General features: G+C 35.0%; 1 protein-coding gene across 10 annotated transcripts in view; it reads left to right on the top strand.

The window, feature by feature from the left end:
• The window catches only part of ROBO2 (roundabout guidance receptor 2), an 800,464-nt gene that overhangs the window by 507,178 nt on the left and 269,502 nt on the right, over positions 1-23,784 (top strand). For all 10 annotated transcript variants that reach the window (XM_069100506.1, XM_069100507.1, XM_069100511.1 and 7 more), the window contains exons 3-4: positions 17,907-18,064; positions 19,874-19,994. In XM_069100506.1, the coding sequence (XP_068956607.1) occupies positions 17,907-18,064; positions 19,874-19,994 (279 nt within the window). The remainder of the gene's footprint in view (positions 1-17,906; positions 18,065-19,873; positions 19,995-23,784) is intronic.

The following is a 23,784-nucleotide window of genomic DNA, read 5'->3' as shown; positions in this document are numbered from 1 at the left end:
TACAATTGTCTTCTATGTAATGTCACTAATATATTTTTCTTAGTTTCCTTATTTTGTTCAGACTGTGATTTCAGTAGTATAGGACAGTGGTATCAAGCTCAAATAGAAGTGAGATATAGAAGATATATAAAGATGTAGAAAGATATATAAAGATAGAGAAAACTGCACATTTATACGTTTCTTTTTTAATGTAACTATATCAGCACATTGCAATCAGATAGGAACTATGTTTCCTTCTATTTTGGTTCTAACTCCAGAGTGGTGTTGGCACATGTAGTCTACCATTGAAGATAGACCATTGCTCTGCCACTTATATTTTATGAGAGTTGCTAAGGTCACTCAAAGTTTAAATGACTTTCCCATAAAATAATGACAGTACTTCAATGCAAGTCTTTCTAATTCAGAAACTGGCTTTTAATCCACTACCTTACCTACATCTCTAATGTCAGGTTCTGACATCATTAGTATTGGTCTTTAGGACTTTTGTTTGGCTATCATCCTTGTATTCTCTTTTCTTTCTTGACTGTCAAAGTACGATGATGATACTAAAGATTTCTTAAAGATACATTACATATAATCATATAATGGGCAATTATATTGCTGAGAATTAATTGCATTATTCAGAATTCATTAGGTAGGAAACAGAAAGAAAATTATGGGATCTTTGGTACACTATGGACAGGTGATATAACTTTTTTCTCCTATCATCTTTTATAAAATAAATGCTTTATTAATAATTTGAAAATATTTACCAGTACCTTCTCTTACAATAATCAGGTAGAAAATTTAGAAAATTACTTGGGAAATACTGGTTTTCAGGGATTATCTACTTTAGCAACATTCATCTCAATATGCTAAAAACAATGTAAATTTTCTGTAGTGTAGACATATCGAAATCAAAATTAAAAAGAGTGGATTTGCTTGAAGCTCCATAGACATGTGGAAGGTACTTTTAAAAATGTTAACATATTCAATTATAAAACAAAGCATATTAAAGAAAATTTAAGCTTTGGTCTATTTCCATAGGAATATTTAAGTTAATAGAACATGGTGGTATTGAGTTGACATGTAAGTCTGACCTCTAGTGGCCAGTGCTAAAATTTATTGTCTTGTGGAAAAATAGACCAGTTGAAATTTCTCACTGTACCTGCATTTGGAAGGATGGTGATGAATTAGATAGATCTAAATTAGGTTATGAATGGCTTTCCACTATCCAAGATGTGCTGGATTGCAATACTGAAGTATAAAGGTAAGGCAATAGTCGTTTCAAACTAACTGACATTCTTGATAAGGAAGGTTGTCCTTGGCCTTCTTCCCCTCCCAGTCCTCATTTCATCAGCAGGGGTAAAATTACTTTGAGACCCTGCCAATAGGTAATAAATAACACATAAATTCCAGGATACCCTTGCACTGTAGGGTGCCCTAATGTGTAATAATCCTTAGACTATTGAGTTTATAACTCATGACATCTGGCAGTTATTGAGCATTGTAATTCATGTTGATCCCCATTCCTCATATGAGAGAAATATTGGAGCAATCACCAAAGATGTTAGGGAAGTGTGAAATAACTGGAAGATGCTCATGAGGCTGGTTACCCTTATGAAATTTTCCACAAAGCTAATGCTTTTAGATAGAGGTTAATAAAATAGGAAGAAAATAGTAATCCATTTGGAGTCAAATGATAACACTGCATTAATATTAATTTCATATCTATTTATATACCCATAATTAAGTCTGATAGGGTGATAGTCAACATATATAAAATAGATTATATTGTTTCATAAAGTATGAATATTTAAAAATAATAATATGTATGTATGTAGCTTTATTTTCCCTTTTCCCTTCCAGTCTCATACATTCATTGTCTTTGGGGTAAAGAGCCCTGAAAGGCAGTGGTTAGAACAACATAGAAACAAAATGAGGCGACTAGAATATAATTACTGCAAGTCTCCTGACAGACCTACTTCTACCATACAGCTTTGATGCTTTGACTATAGACCAGGGACTCATGGGATGTAGACCAGATTGAAAAATTAGAAGCAGACAGATGGTTATTTGTAATAATCATGTAAATGTAAATCTTATAAAAATGTTGTGGGATTTTGAGGTGTGGATGGGTGTGTTTAGTGGCCAAAAGCTGATGTAGGGAAAAAAATGATTACAGTTATATTATGAGGTTTGGAATAATTTTTTGTGTTACCCACCATCCTATGAAGCAATAAGCATATGAAAGAATGAATTTCTTTTATAATACCTATAGTTCATGGGTTTCGGTTTGACCAGGGCTGGAATAACGCCTAAACTGGCAGGTGCTAGGAAACAAGTTGTCTTAGTAGCCAAATGTGGTTTTTTTAAACATTTTTGTTTTTCAGTAGAGCAGGTGCATTGCCTTGAAAATGTTTCTCTTAATACTGACATTTTTATACACAATCACTATCAATTGATGCACTTGGGCACACTTACTAAGTTGTCTTCCAGTAAATCAGTACATGATACTTCAAAAATATCTATCTCATTTGAACAGTTTCAAGGACAACAGTGCATTTAAGGGTGAAAATGACACCGATAAAACTTTAATTAATCTCAATCCACAACCTTCTCATAAACTCTTGGATATGGAATGCATATCACTGTCAAATATTAGACCCCTGGCTGCACAGGGAATGTGTCTTCCAAATGTTAAAGCAACATGCCAAATGCTGGCTTCTTAACTATGACCCAAAGGGAAAGCGTGCCAGAGACAGCAACCAGATCTGTCATGGTCAGATGTCACTGGTTTTTTGCACCACATGTGACACATGAGTTTGTGAATCATCCCCAAAATCTTATCCTCAAGGGGATATAAGTATGACAAACTTTATACAAATTATGTGATAGTTTCCACACATTTTCAGTGCATTCCTTATCAAGTTTTAAATGTTAATTGAAGACATAAGGGTTTTTCTCTCTGTGTGATATTTGATATTATGATGTGGATGAAGGGAGAGCAGGACCATAAAAGATACTAAAATAAAGAATTAATCACTCTAGATTTTGCCATTCCCTTATCATGATTTTTTTTTCTTCTTTAGTAAAAACAAGCTTCTCATAATGCCAGGGATTGAGTTTGAACAAGGCACTACAATATTGTTTATTCTGATGTATCTGGATAATTTGCCATGTAAATTAGCTTGCACAAGTGGATCTTTTCACCTCCTTAATCAGGGCTGAGCATGTCTCACTTTGGAATTCTTCCGTGTTGGAGATGTTCCAGAATATCAGCTTACACAGCAGGAGAAGGATATCTACCCACTATGTCAGAACACTCCAATCACCCTCCTGTGCAGGAGAAATCTCCAGAGATTTACTTCCTGATGATGATTTGTATACATTCACATTGTAACTAGACATTCCTAATTTTTCTGGACATAATGTACTGTCAAGTCATACTTACATACTTTACTGTACAAAGTCATACTGACTTGTAATGTATTAGTTTCTAGAGATTGGAAGTGTTTTTTTAAATAATTCTTTCATACCATATTAAATAAAAGTTTCAGCAATATTCTAAATTTTTCTATTCTTTCAGTCTTTTAAGATTAGTTATGGCTGGGGCGGCTAGGTGGCACAGTGAGTAACTGTGCCGGCCCCAGAGTCAGGAGGAGTCGGGATCAGTTTTGTCCTCAGATACTTAACACCCACACAAAAAAAACTGGCTGTGTAACCTTGGGCAAGTTACTTAACCTCAATTGCTTTAAAAAAAAAAAGATTAGTTATGGCCCATGAACTAATTGACACTGCATTTATTTTCTAGTTAAGTGTAAACTTATATAACTTATTTTCTTTACCTATAGATTTCTACATTTCTTAGTCCTACTTGCGTATGACCAAGAAATGAGAACAAAAAATAATAAAAGCTTTAAAAACCATTAAAAATATTAATGTCTTCTTCAAAATAAATTTTAAAGTATTTATTATATTTTCACATGATTATTAATCAACCTTATAGATGGTTTCACCAACTGCATCAACCACTTCACCAAGTCAATATGTCCCAAACAACATTTACCATTTTACCCTTTCAAATCTGTGCCTCATCCTAAATTCTGCTTTTTACTCAGTGAAATCACCATTTCCCCAATCACTCATGCTCAAAACCATAAAGCCTTCTTTTGCTCTCATCAAGTGTTATTTATTCTTCCTCCAAAATGTCTCTCATACTTGTTCCTTCTTTTATAAAATACAACAACACTTCTCTACTCCTGAACCTCAGCAGAGTAGAACAAGATTATTACTTCAATGGCATGATTTATTTGTATGCATTTCAGTCTTTCCCTTCCACAATCTATTTGCATAGCAATTTTATATTACTTTATGTTACTCTTCCTAAATATTGGAAGATGGGAATACTGTTGGACTGGGAAAAAAAATAGAATACAGATGGTCCTGGGTACAGTGTAAAGGAGTTGGAATGAGGGACAGTGATTGCATGAGCATTCCTGCCAAAGTATTTAAGAATGCTGGAGTGAGGGGGGCGGAGTCAAGATGGCGGAGTAGAAGCATGACCTCCCTGCTGCTCCTTCTTCCACCTTCCACCACCCATGTAAAAAGGGGACTCTAAGCAAACTTTGGAGCTGCAAAACCCACAAAATGACAAAGAGAAACTAACCTCCTGCTGAGGACAGCCTGGCAGGCCAGCAGGAATCCTCCAGCACAGCGCTTTAGGAGCCAAGCCCAGCCCCAAGCCAAGACTTTAGCCCCAGGATGGGCGTGAACAGCCACCAGGCAGAGGGACCCCAGATCAGCAGCAGCTGTGGCTGTTTCCAGATGTATCAACACATAGATGCGAATGACAAAGTGAGAGGTCAGTGCAGTCTGGACTTTGGGACCCAGTAAGTGGGGGTGCATGGCTTTTTCCCCCCAGGGCGAGAAGCTGCTGAGACAACAGCACAGCCAGCCATCACCATGTGGCAGCTTCAGCTCCTGGCCTGCAGAGTGTAGAGGGACCAAGCACCAGTCTCAAGGGTAATCCCTCTTGCTTTAACCTTCTTGGATCTGGATTGCAGTCTAGAGTGGAGGTCCTGGGGTGTGTGTCCAGCTTGCCAGAGTGTGTGGAGGCTTCACAGAGGGCACCAATCTAACACCTCCGGCAGCTGAGAAAAACCCAGCCTTTAGGATGGAAGCTCCCCTGTCTGGTGGCAGAGCCCTACTGTGGCAAAAAGCCCAGGGGTCAAGTCACTGAGGGGTGACATGACCAGGCAAAGGAAACAAGGAAGACAGAAGATTCAAACATTAGACTTCTATTTTGGGGACAAATGGGAGCAAAGCATGGAACAGGAGGAAGACAGTGAAATCAGGAATCCTGCAACAAAAGCTTCAAAGGAAAATATGAGCTGGTTACAGGCCATAGAGGATCTTAAGAAGCAGATAAGAGGAGTGGAGGAAAAATTGGGAATAGAAATGAGAACAATGCAAGAAAATTATGAAATTAGAGTCAACAGCCTGACTGAGGAAAATAACACCTTAAAGAACAGAATAACTCAAATGACCAAAGAGGCTCAAAAGTGCAATGAGGAGAAGAATGCCTTAAAATGCCCAATTTTCCAGATGTAAAAAGAATCTCAAAAGCTCAATGAGGAGAATCATTGCTTCATAATTAGATTGGAGCAAATGGAAGATAATGACTTTATGAGAAATCACGATGCTGTTAAACAGATCCAAACAAATGAAAGAATAGAAGGCAATGTGAAATATCTCATGGGAAAAACCACTGACATGGAAATCAGATCCAGGATAGATAATTTTAAAATTATTGGACTACCTGAAAGCCATGATCAAAGAAAGAATCTAGAAATCATCATCCATGAAGTTCTCAAAGAAAACTGCCCTGATGTTCTGTAACCAGAGGGCAAAATAGAGCTTGAAGGAATCCATTGATCATCTCCTGAAAAAGATCCCAAAAAGAAAACTCCTAGGAATATTATAGCCATGTTCCCAAATTCCCAGATTAAGGAGAGAATATTACAAGCAGCCAGGAAGAAAAAATTTGAATATTGTGGAAAAACAATCAAGATAACCCAGGATCTGGAAGCTTCTACACTGAGGACTTCTAATATGATATTCCAGAGGTCAAAGGAGCTGGGATTAAAAGCCAGAGTCAGCTACACAGCAAAGCTAAGTATCATGTTTCAGAGGAAAATTTGGTCATTCAGTGGAATAGAGGACTTTCAAGTATTCTTGCTGAAAAAATCAGAGTTGAATAGAAAATTTGTCATTCAGATACAAGAAGGAAGAGAAGCTTGAGAAGGTAACCAGGGAAAATAAATCATAAAGAACTTATCAAAGTTGAACTATTAACATTCCTGCATGGAAAAACAATAATTGTAACTTATGACATTTTTCTCAGTAGTTGAAAGGAATATACCTATACCTACATATATATATATATATATATATATATACATATATATACATATGTATATATATCAGTATATATTGGCATATGAATACATATGTGAATATTTGTATATATGTTTACAGGTATACATAAATAGAGGGCAGCACAGGACCAATTTAACAGGAAGGGATAATACTCAAAAGGTGAAATTTAGCAGTGAGAGAGGAATATAATGAGAGGAGATGGGGAGAGATAGAATGGGGTAAACTATCTCATATAGAAGAGGCAAGGGAAAATGGTTACAATGGAGGGGAAGAATAGGAAGGCAAAAGGGAATGAGTCTACCTTATTCCCATTGAATTTGGCTTGAGGAGGGAATAAAATACACACTAAAATAGGGTATCTCACCCTCCAGGAGAGTAGGGGGGAAAGGGATGAGAGAGGGAAATGATGGAAGGGAGGGTAAGCTGGGGGGGGGGGAAAGTTGGAAGCACCCACTTTTGAAAAGGGACGGCCTCAAAGTAGAGAATAGAACAACTGAGAGTTGGGATAGGAGGGAGGGAAATATAGTCAGTCTTTTACAATATATCTACTATGTTATTGTTTTGCATTAGCCACACATATACAACCTAAACTGAACTGCTTATCTTCCCAGTAAGGGTGGGTGACAAGGGAGGAAGGGAATGAATCTGGAATTCAAAGTTTTAAAATAAAATATTCAAATATATTATATATATATATATATATATAAACTATTATTAATACTATTTTACATGTAATTGGGAAACAAGATATACAGGCAATGGGGCATAGAGATACACTGGAAAATTCGAAAGGGGTATGTGAGAAAATATGGGAGAGATCAGATCGGAGGAGGGGATATCCTGTGGGTCTGCTATTTTGGGGCGGTGGGTAGGGGAAAAATGGGGAGAAAATTTGTAACTCAAAATCTGGTGTAAATGAATGATGTAAATCAAAAGTTAATAAAGCATTAGAAAAAAAAATAATGCCGGAGTGAAATGTCGATGTTGTTCTATTCTTGGTGATAGGAGAATATTTGGTTGGAGATATTTGACTTTCTCAGAGTAAATTAACGTGTGCAAAGGAGAGTCTAGTTGAGTCTGCTCCTTACTGAACTAAAGTGGTAACTGTGTAAGTAGAGAGAAAAGATTGGATTCATGAGATCTTGTAGTATCAAAGTCATGGCAACTGATTATGTATGTGGAGAGAAAGACATTGAATTTGAGAGTGATACCAACTTTATGGTTTGTAAAAGTAAACTTTATATTTTTCACATGTTTAAAAAAACCTTTTAATATGGCATATTTCCTGCTTTTTCTGGTGATTCGTTTTTAATTAATTTGTCAATCATTTCATAAGATTTTGATATTATTTAATTCTTTATCATGAACGACTGTTTTTAATCACATTGTGTATTTAAGATTGCTTTTGATGAAATTTCTCCAAGTCTTGTTTTGATTGTAGTCTGTAGGTTGTGAGTTCCCAAATCACTTAATCATATTTTCTCCATCTCTTGGATAAACTTGTATAGCCTTTAGTGAAATGTGACATATTTTGCACAATTCATTCCAATTTGGGAAGTTATATTCCAGAAAATTTATACTTTTTAGCATATCTGTATATTTATCAGAATTCACCATTCCTTCAAGTAAGAGAAAAATACCTAACCCATTAGAAGTTAAAAGAAGTTACTACAATATTTTTGGTAGATATTTTTCAGTCCGATAGAGATTCACCAGTCTTATTAAGCTCACCTGAAATTCTTCTCTCAATATTTGTTGTAACCTGAAATGAAATAGTGAATTTCATCAGTTAAAAATCCAAAAATTTTCCCAATCTTAAATACTTCAAGTTTTGCATCATCCTGCCTGTGATAAACATTTTTCTTCATGGTAATGGTCAATAATTGTTTGTTTTTATTGTGTTCTCTGTTCTTCCCACTTCCAAAAGACTGTGCTTACTCTAGAGGAACCTTTACATCTGCTAGGTCCTTCTGAAGCTCTTTGACTGTTTTCTGGGATCTAATTAGACTGTTTCTCAGCAAGAGTTTGCCAGTTCTTGGCATTCTTCTAATTTCTTTTTTTTTTTTTTTGCTTCATTTTCCTTTGTGCTTCAAAGTGACTGATTGTTTGATTGTAGACTTGATGCTTTGAAATGCTTGGCATAACCACACCAGGAACCATATCAATATCTCTAACAGGCATTGAAATATGCTCCTTAAATGATACAACTTTTGCACATTTCTTTAGTTTAATACCCATTCTTAAAAATCAGAGAATTAAAGATAAAACCAAAGAAGCAATGAAACATGCGTGGATGGCATGGAAATTATTACTCAACTGACAGAAAGTTAACTAAAGACATTGAAAGGAGCTCAGGGTCAAATTTCTGTGTTAGCCGCTAAAACAAGCAGAAACACACAGGCATGTCCTTTGGTTGTCACAAAATTATACCATATCAACACCACTGTAACACGAAGTTTTCCCCATAACATCCCTATTAGATAAATAGTGGTAAGCAGTATTAGTCCCAATTTACAAATGAGGAAACTAATGTTCTATGAAATTAAGGTGACTTTCCATGATCATACAGCTAATAAGTCTGTGAAGCAGATCTTCTAGTCTCCCACCTCTAAATATAATATTCTATTCACTTTGCCAGGTTGCTTTTCCAAAAATATACACAGCTTTTATTTTGTAATTAGTTGTCAAAAGCTCTCATTTTTTATCTCTCGAATATATTTGAGACTATTGAATATACTTCCTTCTAAAGTTTCCCTCTTTTACTTCAGAAACACCATAATATCATGACTCTTTTCCTCTTTAAGATCCCTGAGTGTTCCATGAGGTTCTATCACTAACCTTCTTTTCTGTCTTGATTCTCTTTCCAATGTCAATCTTACCAACCTCCATAGTTTCAGTTATTGCCTCTACTCGTGTGAGTCTCAAATCTATATCTGTATCTATTTCTGTAGATGGCATTATAATTCCTCTGGTCACCTAGTCTTAAAACCTCAAAATCACGTCTGACTCTTCCCTCTCAAAAAATCTGTCAATTCTATTAACATCACAGTTTTCCTCTCTTTTTATTCTTATTTTCTTTAATTTATTGACACCCTCTTTACCCCTTGCCTGGGTAATGGCTTCTTGACTGATTTTGCTTCCTATAGTTCCTTGTTTCTCTCATCTGTCCATTCCATCTAATGAATCAATTGAAATAAAAGTTGGTTGAATTGAATTAAATTTATACTTTACTGTCAAAGTAAATCTCATCTTACATATGAGTTGAGTTTTATTTCAACTCACTTCCTCAAACAGTAATCTGAAGTCTCTCCATTGCAAGAAGATAAACAGAAACTCTTTAAGTGGTATTCAGAGCCCTTTACCATGTGGATCAAATCAATGTTACCAGATTTTTAGTACTGATGCTATTCTAGCAATCCTCATTCCTGCAAAACTAAAGTACGTGCTATTCCCCAGCTCTTATCCTGCTCTCTCCCATTCTGGTACACCCCCTTGTGATGGCAAGCAAAGAAGTACTTAGAGCCTTGTTTCAGCTATTTAATTATTTAGCACCTTGTTTCAGTTCAAGTTTCTTTTGGGTCTTGCCCTGATTGTATCAAATGTTTGTTAAGGAACAGAACTTGTGAATCTCAGTGGGAGGAACTTGCTGGTATAACAGAAAGGGGCAGAGGAGTATGTCATGTAATGTAACAGGAAGGAGTTAATGACCATATGTAAGGAGAAACTCAAACTGGAAGAGAACAGAATTGAGAAGGGGAACTTTGAGGTGGCCCAGTACTCTGTTTGTCTGCTCAGTGTTGATTTTTGTTTGTGATACTTTGTACAAAAGCCCTGAGACCTTACTGGAAGCCTTGAAAGAGGATTTTCTGGTTTTCTGTTTACAGAAGTCCTGGAGGAGGATTTCAGAGGTCCTGGGACCATACTGTCTGTGCTGAGTTCTCAGATCTTGTTGGTGGTACTGTGTTGATTTCACAGGATGCTGCCAGCAATGTGAATGAATGTTATTGTGGCTCTGTTAAGCTTCGTCTTTCCAGAAACAGGAACTGTGAAGGACTTGAGGTGGACTAGACACTGTGAGCTTCAGTATGGAACTGGATGAGGAACTGAATAAGGAGTTGCTTGAGGAGCTAGACAAGGAACTGATATACTAAAGGGAACTGAAAAACCACAGGGGTAAAAGAGGGAAGAAAATACCCCAGTATACTGGAAAGTTCAAGAAGTTCAAAATCAAAGTAGATGATAGGAAATAGGGAGAAAAATTCTTCTGAGCCCCCTCTTTAATTAGAAGCCTTGGAGCCCATGGCCGTGCCCTCTAGTTATAGAGTCAAATTAGAGTCTGGCAAGATGGGAATGTGTATTCCATAGCCAATATTCACAGCACCGATGGCTACTATGAATATGCTGTCAGTTCTGAATCACCAAACATAGCAGGCTCTCCACATGTAAGAAAGAAGCAAAACATTTATTCAGACAACAGAAAGCCAAATCCATCATGGCAACAAAAAAGTTAATACAAATTATCACTGCAGGGAGCAACACTATCCCAAAGCCTTCCCCCTGTTTGGGCCTTCCCACAAACAAACACTCACAATCCTAGCTGTTTTCTTTCCTGTGTCCTCTCTCTTTCCACTCTAACTGTTCTGACTCATTTGCTCCACCCTTTCAGAAAACTCCTCCCACCACAGGCTTCATGTGATTACATTGGCCTATTAAGGGCCAGGGAAGATCTTTAAATTCCTATTACCATTCCAGGCTATCAAGAAGATTCAATCTTGCAGCATAATGAGATTTCCCAGTAATGAGTTGCCTTGGGAAGTAAGGCATGTTGCCAATTTCCAGAGAAGTCTACATTCCTTTTTCACAGAGTTCAACTCCCTTATGTAATTTTCCTTGATCTTTCAGTCAGAAGTAAGTCCTCCATTCTCAAATCTAATGTGACTTTGTGACATGAGACCTCTTCTAAGCAGGTGTCATATTCTAACTCTCAATAGTTTATTTTTGTGTTTTATTTAGCCTACCATATTCTAAATTTTACAAGGAATTTTTATTCTCTCTCTCTCTTTTTTAAAGCAATTGGGGTTAAGTAACTTGCTCAAGGTTACGTGGCCAGTTATTTCTGGGTGTGGTGTTAAGTATCTGAGCCCAGATTTGATCCCCAGGTCATCCCAACACTGGAGCTGGTGCTTTTACTCACTGTGCTACCTGGCCACCACAATTTTTATTCTCTTTATGTTAGTACCGACACAATTTCTTGCACATCACTTTTTTTCTTATTATTGAAACTACCTTAATATAGCAGCAAGGGAATTGGTCATTTAGAACACATTTATCATGTCAATTTACAAATTTACACTGTTCCTGAATCCACCTAACTTGTTTTTGAGAGAAAAAAAATATATATATATATATTTCATATCTGTTTTTTCTAGATCAAGTTTATAAACAACTTTTTCTTTTTATTCTAAAAGATTAAGGAAGTCAAGAATATAGTTGACGATGTTTCTTTTATCTCATTTCTCTACAGTTAAAAGACAATTCCAATCCCTTTTATCTAATACATATGAGTCCTTCCTAATCTGGAGACCTTATTTATTGTTGTTCATCTGGGAGAAACTATGGAAGAGAGGACAAAATACAAAAAGGCAATTAATCATTGTGTCTTACCTCTTGGTCCCAGTGGCTCATTTTCCTTAGTTTGTTTTCCTCTATTCATGACAAAACAGATTTCTCTGAACATGAACACAGCCTCATATTACAAGAAAGGTCCTAATACATCATCTAGTTTAGCTTATCTTCCTCTACATATTGACACACAAAAAGCCACAAGAAATACCTTGTGCATGACAATTGAGGTATAATTCTCTTTTTTTTAGTTAATACATTGATGTTAAGGGTGTGAATTTTCCTGATTTAGCTTATTCCGCTTATAATAATATTTTCTTAGGTAATGTAAAATCGTGTGTTTCAGAACCTGAAGAGACTTTGAAAATTTTGTAGTCCAACATGTTCATTTTATAGATGTGAAAACAGAGACTTATAATGATTAATTGCTCTCCCAAGTCATCCCCCCAAAAGGTATTGGGCTGAGTTAGAAGATTGGATTAAAATCGAAATATTTTTTTAATTCAAGTCTTCTGACTCAATCCAATGCCTTTTCCTGTATTTCATCCTGCTTCTTCAATCTGCAATTGATTCTGTGCTATTATTGTATTTTTAAATACAAAAAGACATCAAATTTACCTTGCAATCATTTATGTAAATTTCTGAAAGCAGTTGGAAAATAATAAAAGTGCTACACAAAGGCAAGCATTTTCATGAGCCTCATGTGTCTTTTAATTGAAATTTAAGCTTGCTCTAATTTGGTTGCTACTTTGGATATATTTCTAAGTTTGCTACTTTTGTAATCCATAAAAGGAGATGGTGTGGCTGATTATTATCCATCCTGGATCAAAAACAACCTTTCCTACCTTCCGTTCTTGATGGTGCCTTTATCATAAAGTTTTTCAATCTATTTGTGTAAGGGGGTAGATTAGTCAGGTATTTACATAGATATGTGATCTCATCAAGGTGACTAACCCCTAATCTAATGGAAATCACAATCTGGCTGTGCCTTTTCATCCTTTGTTACTCTCACGTACATCATTTCATAGTAAACCTTCTATAGATTATCTAGCCAACATTATGAAATCCTTTCTCTGGGTATTTTGGTATTTTATGGTTATCAAAATTCAGCATTTGGTTCTCCATCTCTGGCCAGATGACTGACCTTCTTCCTTTTTTTGTCCTACATATACTAGCACTGCCTTTCATGTTTGATCATAATTCACAATTGGTAACATATTGCAAACTAATTTTATCCACAAATGGATCTTTCTATTGCCCCTTTGGAACCTGTGATTTTGATTCTTAAGAAATCATAGGTTTCCATGATTCACAGCTATAAAGTTAACTAGAAGAATATTGATATTTAAAAGATGGATTTATGCAGCAGGAATCAGTCCTGGGATCATTAAAAATACTTCAAAGTTTTCTTATTACACCATTACCACCATTCTACTTCTGGTCTTCATCAACTTGCATCAAGATTACTTCAATAGCCTTCTTATTTGCTTCCATGCCTTTCAACCTTTCCCTTTCCAATTCATCTGCATAACAGCTTTATGTTAATCTTTCTGAATATTGAGAGACTGGGGTACTGTGAAACACAGATGGTTATGTGTCCGATGTAAAAAGCTGAAATGAGGAAGGAGCAAGCTGATTTCACCAGTATTTCTGCCAGGGTACTTAAGTTAGCAGAGAGAAGGAAGAGATGACTATACTGTACTGATTAATTTCTGAACTTCGATCATTTCCCATCTGCATGGCTTGTCTAAGTTAGTTGAACTAACTTCTAATTATTTCCTTTCCAACTGCATTTCATAATCCAGAAAATATGTATCTTTCTTTTTTCTTCATGAATTACATGGCTGATCTCTTTCAAGTGGTTGTCGGTATCACTAATATGGATACTTTAGCATTCTTGGGTTTGATGAAATCATTGTAATGCCATTTTCAAATAGGAGTTTCTGGAAGACTTGGACATTTTCTAGGATCTTGATTACTTTAATTTCTCCCTGCATAATGCTGAATTTTAACTCCATTTCTCTTGTGATGTAGAAGCAGAAGCTTCCAGAGACACTGAGTATAATACCATAGTAACAGGAGCAAAGTTTTCCTTTTCTCTGTCCCGCATTACATTGCACACCCGGTTCTATAATCTTTATGTTCTCTCTGACTGTTAATAATAACTTTGGTGTGCATGGGAGAGATTCAGTAAAGAAAAGAAATATAAGAATATGGAAAAGAAGGAAAACAAAGGGAAAATTGGAGAAAAGATTCGAGGAAATTGATACTTATAGGCTAAGAAGCGAACTTGTTTTGAATGTATTTTTGACAGTTACCCTCACCAAGTCTTTTAACTATTGCTTATAATTGTAACTGAAAGATGGCACATACTTTCAGTGGATGAATTTATTCCTTCTTCAGTTCAAATCTATTCAATGTAGTTGCATTCAGTAAACATTTATTAAATGCCTTTTGTGTACAAAGTGCTATTAGTGGTATCAAGAATGAGTGAGCTTCTGCCCTCAAGGTATTGATAAGCTAATAGGACATGTGTGTGTGTGTGTGTGTGTTGGATGTGCCTAGGCATACATCTTTTTCATATACTAGTAATTATTCCTACTTTTAAGGTTCTCCAAGATGGTAATTTTGAGCAACATGATGTTATATACCAGTAGTAATTGATTGAGGGACATGAGAGTATCAAATTGAGATGAATGAATAATGTTAAAGCATGTATTAAAATTATCTTATATGCCAGGCACTGTGGTAAGTGATGGAGATACAAATACAAGTAAACAAGACAGTCCCTGGCCTCAAGGAACTGAAGATGACCAATGAAAGACAATTGGGGGGGGGGTATTTGAAGGGGGTTAGGGAAGGAAGGAAGAGGAACAATTGGTTTTTGAAATGACTGAAAAGTGACTTAAAGTCCTGCTTATAGAGAAGACACAGCACAATCTAACCTTTCAGTGCTCAGGATTCCAGGAATGGAGTCTAAGTTTCTGGTGGGAGTAAGAGGAAGTGGTGACAGTTCAGGTGACATGGATCTGAAATGTCTAAAAGGTGACATGGAATATTGGTTGCAGGTAAGATAAAGCAAAAACTCACATGATGTTCTGCAGTTTACTCAATGTTAGATAGCAAGGGAGAGGTGAAGGATTTTATCTATAATTCCAGAACTATAGGGCCTTTGAACAAAGAATGAGGCGACATTCTTGGCTTAAGTCAGTTATAAAATTAAAAAGCAATCCACAGTTAACACATAGGTTATGCCAAGTACCTGGTTAGTGTCAGGAGAATAGGCTTGGTTTGTTCTTAAATGTGAGGAATCAAAGGCCTTACAAAATGCTTTTCTTCTAGGTTAATTGTGAAAAGCTTACACTGATTCCATAGGGGAAGAGAGAGAAAATCTGCATGCACAAAGATCCTTGAAAAGGGGCATAGCCTTTATTTATTAATATGCCTATCTATAAATGTGTCTATACATATATGCATTCTATAGTAAGCACTGTTGATTTATTTATATTTCTCAGAGTAAAGAATAAAACTTGTGTTTACAAAACTCTAAGAGGTAAAAATAAAAGTATACACATAAGAAAAAGGGGTATAAAACTACTGAGACCAGACATAAAAAGTATTGGAGAAGTTCAAAGTTACTTGACCTGTCACAATTATGGCTGACATCTTAGTTGAACAATGTACAATTATTTGTGTACTAACATTTTCTAGAAGATTTTATCATACTCATAGAAACTTTAAATTGGTGGGGTTTTTTTGTTTATCTGTGTATTTATTTTAATTTTGGCCCTCTAGATAACCAAAAATAAAGAGAATGATATAAAGAAATAAATAAAGGTAAATTTCTAAAACCCATGCAAGCACCAGATTATTTTGTAAATTGTGAAAGCATGTAGTCCTCTGTTGTACCATTATCTGCTCTCTACTTCAAGGATAAGTGGTTTTCAAGCTTGAAATTATGGTGGATGTTGAGTTTCTTGGCTTCATTTGAAAAATGGGAATTTTTTTTTCTGTAATTGCCACAAACATATGTTCTATTGCTAAACAGTAGCAACCCATGCCTTCCATCTTGTTGTGCTGCTATAGTTTTCCACATTATTTGTTTTTATCTTTGTTTCCTAAGTCAAAGGATGCTATTTTCAGTAATTTGTATTGTTTGGTCAAAATGGAATTGTACATAAGAATGATTTGCATTAATTATAAGTAGCTTTTGAGTTGCTTTTTGGCATGTTTTTTGTTAGGAACCCAATTCTAAAGATAGCTTCAACTTGCCAGATGTGCCATTTTGGACTAATTTGGGTCTCTGCCAAAACACCATTTGTTGCCGGTCTCAGATATTGGAGGAGTACTCACCACCCTGTTACCATGCTTTTGCACTTTTTAGCATTGTATAAATAGGCAGCTGTTTAGGTATTAGAATACAAACTAAGCACCAAAGCAGAGAAGATTTACCTGATAGAAAGAAACACATTATAACCCTACAGCTGAATATCATAATTAAATGTACACATGTCTCAGTACATTCAGAAACAAACTTGTATGCATCAGTCACACATTCCTGCCTAGAAGTTGAGAGGACAGAAAATAAATATTTTTAAGTGTTAAACTTAACAATATTTTCTTAGCTGCAAAAACAGTAAATTAACTCCATAGGATGAGAAAGACCAATTTGTGCTGAAATTTTCTTGATTGTTTCTTCAGTGGGAGACTTTCTAATCTTTAAAAGTGTTATGACTTTATTAAGATGGAAAACTGTTAAACATATGTAGCAGAAAGGCAAGATAAGGAAAGCCCTAAAATTATCAGTTGTCCCTCCAGAGCTATTTTCAGGAGATGAATATTTATTTATTTGGAGAATGTCAATTAACCCAAGGACTTAGACCAATGAATAGGGATCGTGGGAAAGTAGATATTATTATAGGACACTGAAGTCAGTTGATTTAAACACTTCTAATTTACAGGAGTGTAATTTATTTAAGAAATGAGTTCTTTGCTTAATTTTGTTTTCAGACAACTTTTATCAGCCATGATATATCAGTCATTTTTTCCCCTTTATTCATGGGAATACCAACCTTGTCAAGGGTAGAAGAAATAGGGAACAATTAACAGACAGGGGAAAGAGGCACAGTCATGACATTAGGCTTGACTGCCTTTCAAAACTGTTCATTTTAAAATTTAGATCCTTTTTAAAAAATTACAACTTCCCTAATAAAATTGCATATCTTCAATCCAGGAAGGAATGAATCACTTCTCCAGGTAGTTCACCTACTCAGAAGAGGGAAAAAAAAAAAAAGAAACCTGAAAGGATATAGGTGACAGTTGGAGAGTCAGGCATGCCAGATTTTCAGAGGTTACAACTGAGGTCCAACCTGCTGTTCTCCTTAATGAAAAGAGGGAAATGTCAGCCTGACAAAAGTGCTAAAAGGGATATCCCTCCTCTGCATGTCACGCTGTCCAGATGTCACTTGGCAGGTGGAATTACAGAATGGATGAAAATGAAGGCCTCTGTATGGGGATGCTAGTATGTTAAAATTGTGAACAATGAATCTACCTTCAGAAGTTTAATGAAAACAATACATATCCTGTCTATATTCATGTGATAAGAAAGGTGCCTCGTAGAGCTTTTTTGATGCTTGCCTCCACTCTGAGTTTTAAAATATGAGTATATATGTTACTTTCTGGAGTTTTTCCTAATGTTAACAGCCAGAACAATGATTTGCCAATGATAACCACCTGGAAGCTTTTAATGTAAATAAAGCAAGTCAATGAAGACATTTTGCTTATACTTCAGAATGTGAAAATCATTCAATGAGATTTTTGCAAAAATTTATTTATATATATATGTATATATTTTCTTTTCTCAGTATTAAGAGATGACTTCCGGCAAAATCCCACAGATGTTGTTGTGGCAGCCGGAGAACCTGCCATTTTGGAGTGCCAGCCTCCTCGAGGACATCCAGAACCCACCATCTATTGGAAGAAAGACAAAGTTCGAATTGATGACAGGGAAGAGAGAATAAGTGTGAGTCAAACTGAAATGACAGTTTACAGCCAATGTATATCAAGACTGTATAAAGATGTTTTGTGCCTGAACTTACTGCTGACAAATTAATCGCATTTCATTATCTGTATAAAGTCAACATGACTCCATATTCCTTTTAAAATTTCAATGGTAGATCATTCATAACCAATTAAGATATAATAAATGTTTAGAAAGTACATTAACTGAAAAAAATCATTACAAAAGTATTTGTTTTAATTTGGAGCTGTTATTTTATCAGAGTGGGGAGCACTTCATCTGTAAACTTCACTCTCCAATACGGATTAACAACTCATCTTCATAGTGTTAAGGAATTCCAGGATGACTGAGAAATAAGGGACCTACAGAGAGTTACACAGGTTATGTATAGCATAGGTAATATTATACCCAGGTCTTCCTAATTCCAAAGTTGACCCTCCCTCCATTAAACTACTCTGTACCTTATAAGGTATAAATACTTACGATGAAGATAATTTCAATAATTGTTTTTTCTTAAATTAAATTTCCCAGAAAAAATTTTTGTGGCATTTTAATGTGAATAAATAAACATACAATGCTTCAAATGAATCTTTTAAACTTCTTGTTTTAACTACTTAGGTATTTTTTATTCATAAGAAAAATCCATATTTGTAAAGTGAAAAAAAAAGACTGACTAGGTCCAAATTATTTGTTATATTTTGTTGAGTTGACTCACCTGAAGATTTCTTGAAAATGATGTTATTTAGGGGCAGCTGGGTGATGCAGTGAATAGAGCACCAGCCCTGGAGTCAGGAGGACCTGAGTTCAAATCCAACCTCAGACACTTAACACTTACTAGACTAAAAACTTACTACCCGTGTGACCTTGGGCAAGTCACTTAACCCCAATTGCCTCCCCCAAAAAAATAAAGAAAAGAAAATGATGTTATTTGAAACACCATTTAGTATAATTCTCATTGTTTAGAGTGGAATTTCATGTAACTTATCATCTCCCTTTGATCGAATTTTGTGATCAAATAAATGTGAGCAGTCAGCAATGTCACTGGGCCTATACCTGGTCATCTTTCATTTTTTAACAGGTAGATTTTTCTTATGTGTAGGCTATGACCTTATGACTGAATCAGATCTAGGAAGCACAAAGATAATAAAGCTTATTATTCCTACCCTGGCTGTCTACATTGATGGAATCTTCATTGCTGAATGGGGTTTGGTCACCTTACTGGTGTATGGAATACATACTGTATGGAATATACAGAAAAACAGTTCTTCATACATTGAGTGCTTACTAAAATATTAATCAATAATATTTCTTGGGAAATTGCAGAGCATGATGTAGAGAGACTCTAGAGAAGATAGTGGATATGAAGAGTAATTGGGATAATTGAGAGGGGTTTAATTAGGCATCAAATTAAGTTGGAGAAAGGCTACATCTGGAGGTCTAGCTAGAGAGGGCCTATTCCAAGGCACATGAACACACAGGTAAGATATATTTCATAATTTTGTCCTGTGGTAGATCCCTAATATGTATTTTGAATTGCTGCTGATTCATGTGAAGACTGGGAAGTGAAAACTAGGATATCTGTGTTTCCCCATAAATTTTCCAAAAGGATCTGCCCAAAGGATCTTTCTAATAGAGGCTCCTCTTGTTGAATCTAATAATCAGGACCTCCAAGTGTTCTATGTCACTCTTTGTATATGATTAACTTTGTTTATATAGGTCTTATAAAGCAAAAAAAAAATGCTGCTAATGATTTGATTATGATATAAGGATTTTAATATGTTTCTATATATATGAATATTTCATTTGAAACAGATCCGTGGTGGGAAACTGATGATTTCAAACACTAGAAAGAGTGATGCAGGCATGTATACCTGTGTTGGCACAAACATGGTGGGAGAAAGAGACAGTGATCCAGCAGAACTGACCGTCTTTGGTAAAGATATCTTTTTACATTATTAATTATTTTTGTCATAGATTGGAAACATGTACTTGAAGAAGAAAATACTAGAGTTACCAGGGTTAGTTCACAAATTGTATAAAGCTTTTTTTTTATGGCTTGTCTGCAATTTGAATGGCAAGTAGACTGATAAATTAGGAAATGGTTATGCTGTTTTTTAACTGGCATTGTGTTTCAAATTTAATCTGAGAGTCCTGATCAAAAGAACCTGAAATTTAATAACCTGCTCTATGTTCTATAATTTGTGTATCTATCATTTCGGTCCTACCCATTTATCAAATATTTGAGGAGCAATTTGTTTAGGTGGAAAGAAGACTGAATTTAGAGTCAAACTAATCAATTCAGACTTTGCCTATGTAACTATGGGCAAGTCACACAATCTCTCTTGTGATTATTTTTCTTATTTCTAAAATGATGGAGTTGGACTAGTTGATCTCTCAGGTTCCTTCTTGGTATAAAATTTTATGATTTTATGTTTGGGTTTTGGGTGGCCATTTTGACTACCATATCTTTTAAAAAATGAATTTAATGTCTAGTTCAGGAAAAATATAGTGATGAAAAATCTAAGGGAGTTCTATATTCTGTTCATCTTTAATAAAACAAAAATGAAGATATTTCTTCTTATGTTTTGTTCATATACCATATAGACTGCTTATAACTCTTTAGTATTTCATATGCTATAATTAAATAGAAATGTATTTGTTCTCACAAGACACATTTTGTCTTTAAAGTTGTCATTCTTCATATATGAGCAATCAGAAGTTAGGCAATAATTCCCATTTATGATTAGACATTTGTGACTGATCATGAAAGAAACACACATGAAACAGAGGGAAGAATGCTACAAAAGTTGGTATGCCTTTTCAATTTCTGTAGATGAGTCTTGGGTAATATGTAGTAATTAATTTTCAGGGATCATTGAAGGATCATCATGTGGAGAAATTAGAATTTGGGTGCCAAAATTCAGTACCTTAGGTAGAAGATTCAAAGTGGCTAATTTATGCTTTGTGTTGGGAAAAATGGGGAATGGGATGCTTAAAGAGGTGAGAATTTCTCCCTTCCCACCTTTCTATACTGAGCAAAAGTTAAATCACTTGTTGGATAGTGGGCATTCCTTTTCAGAATGAGTTAAACTCAGTTGCTTCTGAGGTCTCTTGCAACTCTCAAATTCTGCAATTGTTACCGTGGGAGGGAGGCTAAATTTGGAGAAAAGGGGAAATTTGGAGAAATGGAAGTAAAATATTAGGGAAAAGAGAGATAGAATTAAAGAGATTTAGAAAACTGACAACATTTCCTTTCAGTGGAGGTCAGTACTAAGAAATCTTGTTCATGTCTCAGGGTGTATATATATATATGTGTGTGTGTGTATATATATATATATACGTATATATATATATATATATATATATATATATATATATATGAAGAACAGTAGTTTCTTTATATAACTTTCTTATAACACACATAATGCAGTTGTAAGCTTCATAAATTTAAATTTTTATGCTTCCGAATATCATGTACTTCAATGAAAGACATTAAGGTGTCCACTTCCTGCTGCAAATAGGGCCTTTGACATTGTGTTACTGTAAAGACCTGTATAGATCCCTAAGGAGGGTGCTCCTGCTCCAAGGGATTGTGACATTGTATGACTTAAGGATATGGAAGAAATATTTAAAAGTTGCTTTATCATTACTATGAGAGAGCAAGCCATTCTTTTCAGTCATTTTGAAAACTGAGTAATATCTGGTAACATTCCCAATGAATACATAGCAGCTTGAAGTCCAAAATGACAAAGCACTGGGAAAACCAATAATTTTTAAAGAAATCCAAAGAGTAAAAATATAGCTATTCAAAGTCTATGTGCAAATTTCCATCTTTGAGAGCTCCAAGAAGTATTAGTTTAGCCTTAAATGTCTTTAGTCAGCTATAATATCCTAAAAATAGGCTTTAGTCTATAAGTAGTAAAGTATATAGCTTTGCCTAGTGCCATGTAGAATTAGTGGTCTTTGAAAGCTGCCTTTGTGATACCACATATTACATATCTTCTATTTAGAAGAATTTGTACTTAGTATTATTCTAACCAACCAAATGTTTGAGGGTATTTAGGAATGCTAGAGTGTAGGAATATCATTTAGTGCTAAAATTCAAGTAAAAGAATGGGAATAAAATTGTCTTGAATAGAAAATTGAAGAGATTTAATACAATGTTTGAACAATTATAATTGGAATAATTTTTCTGTATCTTCTTTTATACCACTGTTAAAGAAATACTTGGTCATACTCTTTTATTTCTAGCATACAGAAGTAATGTAGAAATTCACTGGTGTGCAGCTGTTCTCCAAGAAATTTGAATTTTATTTATGGTAGATTAAGGCCAAATTTCTACAGAAATCGTAGACTGAATTAGAGATGATAAAGCATTGAATTTTTTAGAAGTAATGCCTATAGAAAATTGCATAACTATATATAACTATAATAAAAATTTTGTAATTTTAAAATAATATGAGAGAAATCAGTGAAGTGATTGGACTGACCCTAGCCTAAGGGTGTCATTTTTTGAAAAAAACATTTTAAAAATAATATTTAATAAAATATTTTAAAAAGAGAGTAAAACATTTACATATTATAAAAACTGATAAATGCAAAATGAGGAAACAGCTGCTAAGATAATAATTTTGAGGAAAGAAAAGTTATAATTTAGGGCAGTAGTCTTATTGTTAGTCTTATATTGTTGCAAAAGATGAGATAGAGGATTTTCTTTTTGTTGATTGACTTTTATTTTTATTTCAAAGTAATTATATGCAACAATATTTCAGTACTTATAGGGTTTTGTAATCTTATAGGTATGAATACTCTGTCCAATAGCTCAGATCACAACCCACTTGCGCCTTCTCATCCTGTATAATTCTTCTCTATGTTCACTGTAAATCCTTCACAATGTTCCATTCAAAGTTCCAACCCTGTTATCATATTCCTCTATAGGATCTCCCTTGGGTGATCTCAATGACTTTCATGGAGTCAATTATCATCTCTATTCAGATAAGTCATACTCACACACACCCACATGCACACAGGTGTTTGTACATATGTCCATATATATGTACCATATACAGATATATTTATTTGCAGCCTTAATGTCTCTCTAGATCCCTAGTTTCATAGTACTAACTCCCATTTGAACATCTATAGATGTCTCATAGGTACCTCAAGCTGAATATATCCAAAGAGAATTCATTATCTTTTCCCGAAAACCCTCACCTCTTCAAAATTTCCTTATTAGTGTCAATGGCATTACCATTATCCCAGGGACACAAGCTCACAACTTCAGGGTCATCCCCTACTCCTCACTGTCACCCATCTCATATATCTAAACAATGAATTGTATTGCTGTTTCTACCTTCACAATGTTTTGTATACATTTCCTTCTCTACAGTTCCACAGCTCCTACCTTAGTTCAGCTGTTGCAATAGCCTTCTGGTTCCTCTTTCTGTCTCAAGTCTCTCCTCACTCCAAAATATCCTTCACTCAAATGATACCAAAGTGATTTTCTTACAGTATATATTTCTTACTCAGGGAACTACAGTGGCTCACTGTTACCTCCAGCATCAAATAATATCCCTCTGTATGGAACTTAAAACTCTTTACAATCTGGAAACTTCTTATATGTTTTATTCTCCTTACACTTTATTTCTCTCCAAATGCTGGAGGTTTAGCAGTACCAGATTTTAAACTATATTATAAAGCTGTGATTCAGCTACTCATGACTG

The sequence above is a fragment of the Petaurus breviceps genome, unplaced genomic scaffold, assembly GCF_028583685.1.
Source record: "Petaurus breviceps papuanus isolate PSGF00001 unplaced genomic scaffold, PetGlider_PUasm1.0 419, whole genome shotgun sequence".
Lineage (NCBI taxonomy): Eukaryota > Metazoa > Chordata > Mammalia > Diprotodontia > Petauridae > Petaurus > Petaurus breviceps.
The sequence above is the reverse complement of the archived record's forward strand: the minus strand, read 5'-3'. Positions and strand labels throughout refer to the sequence as shown.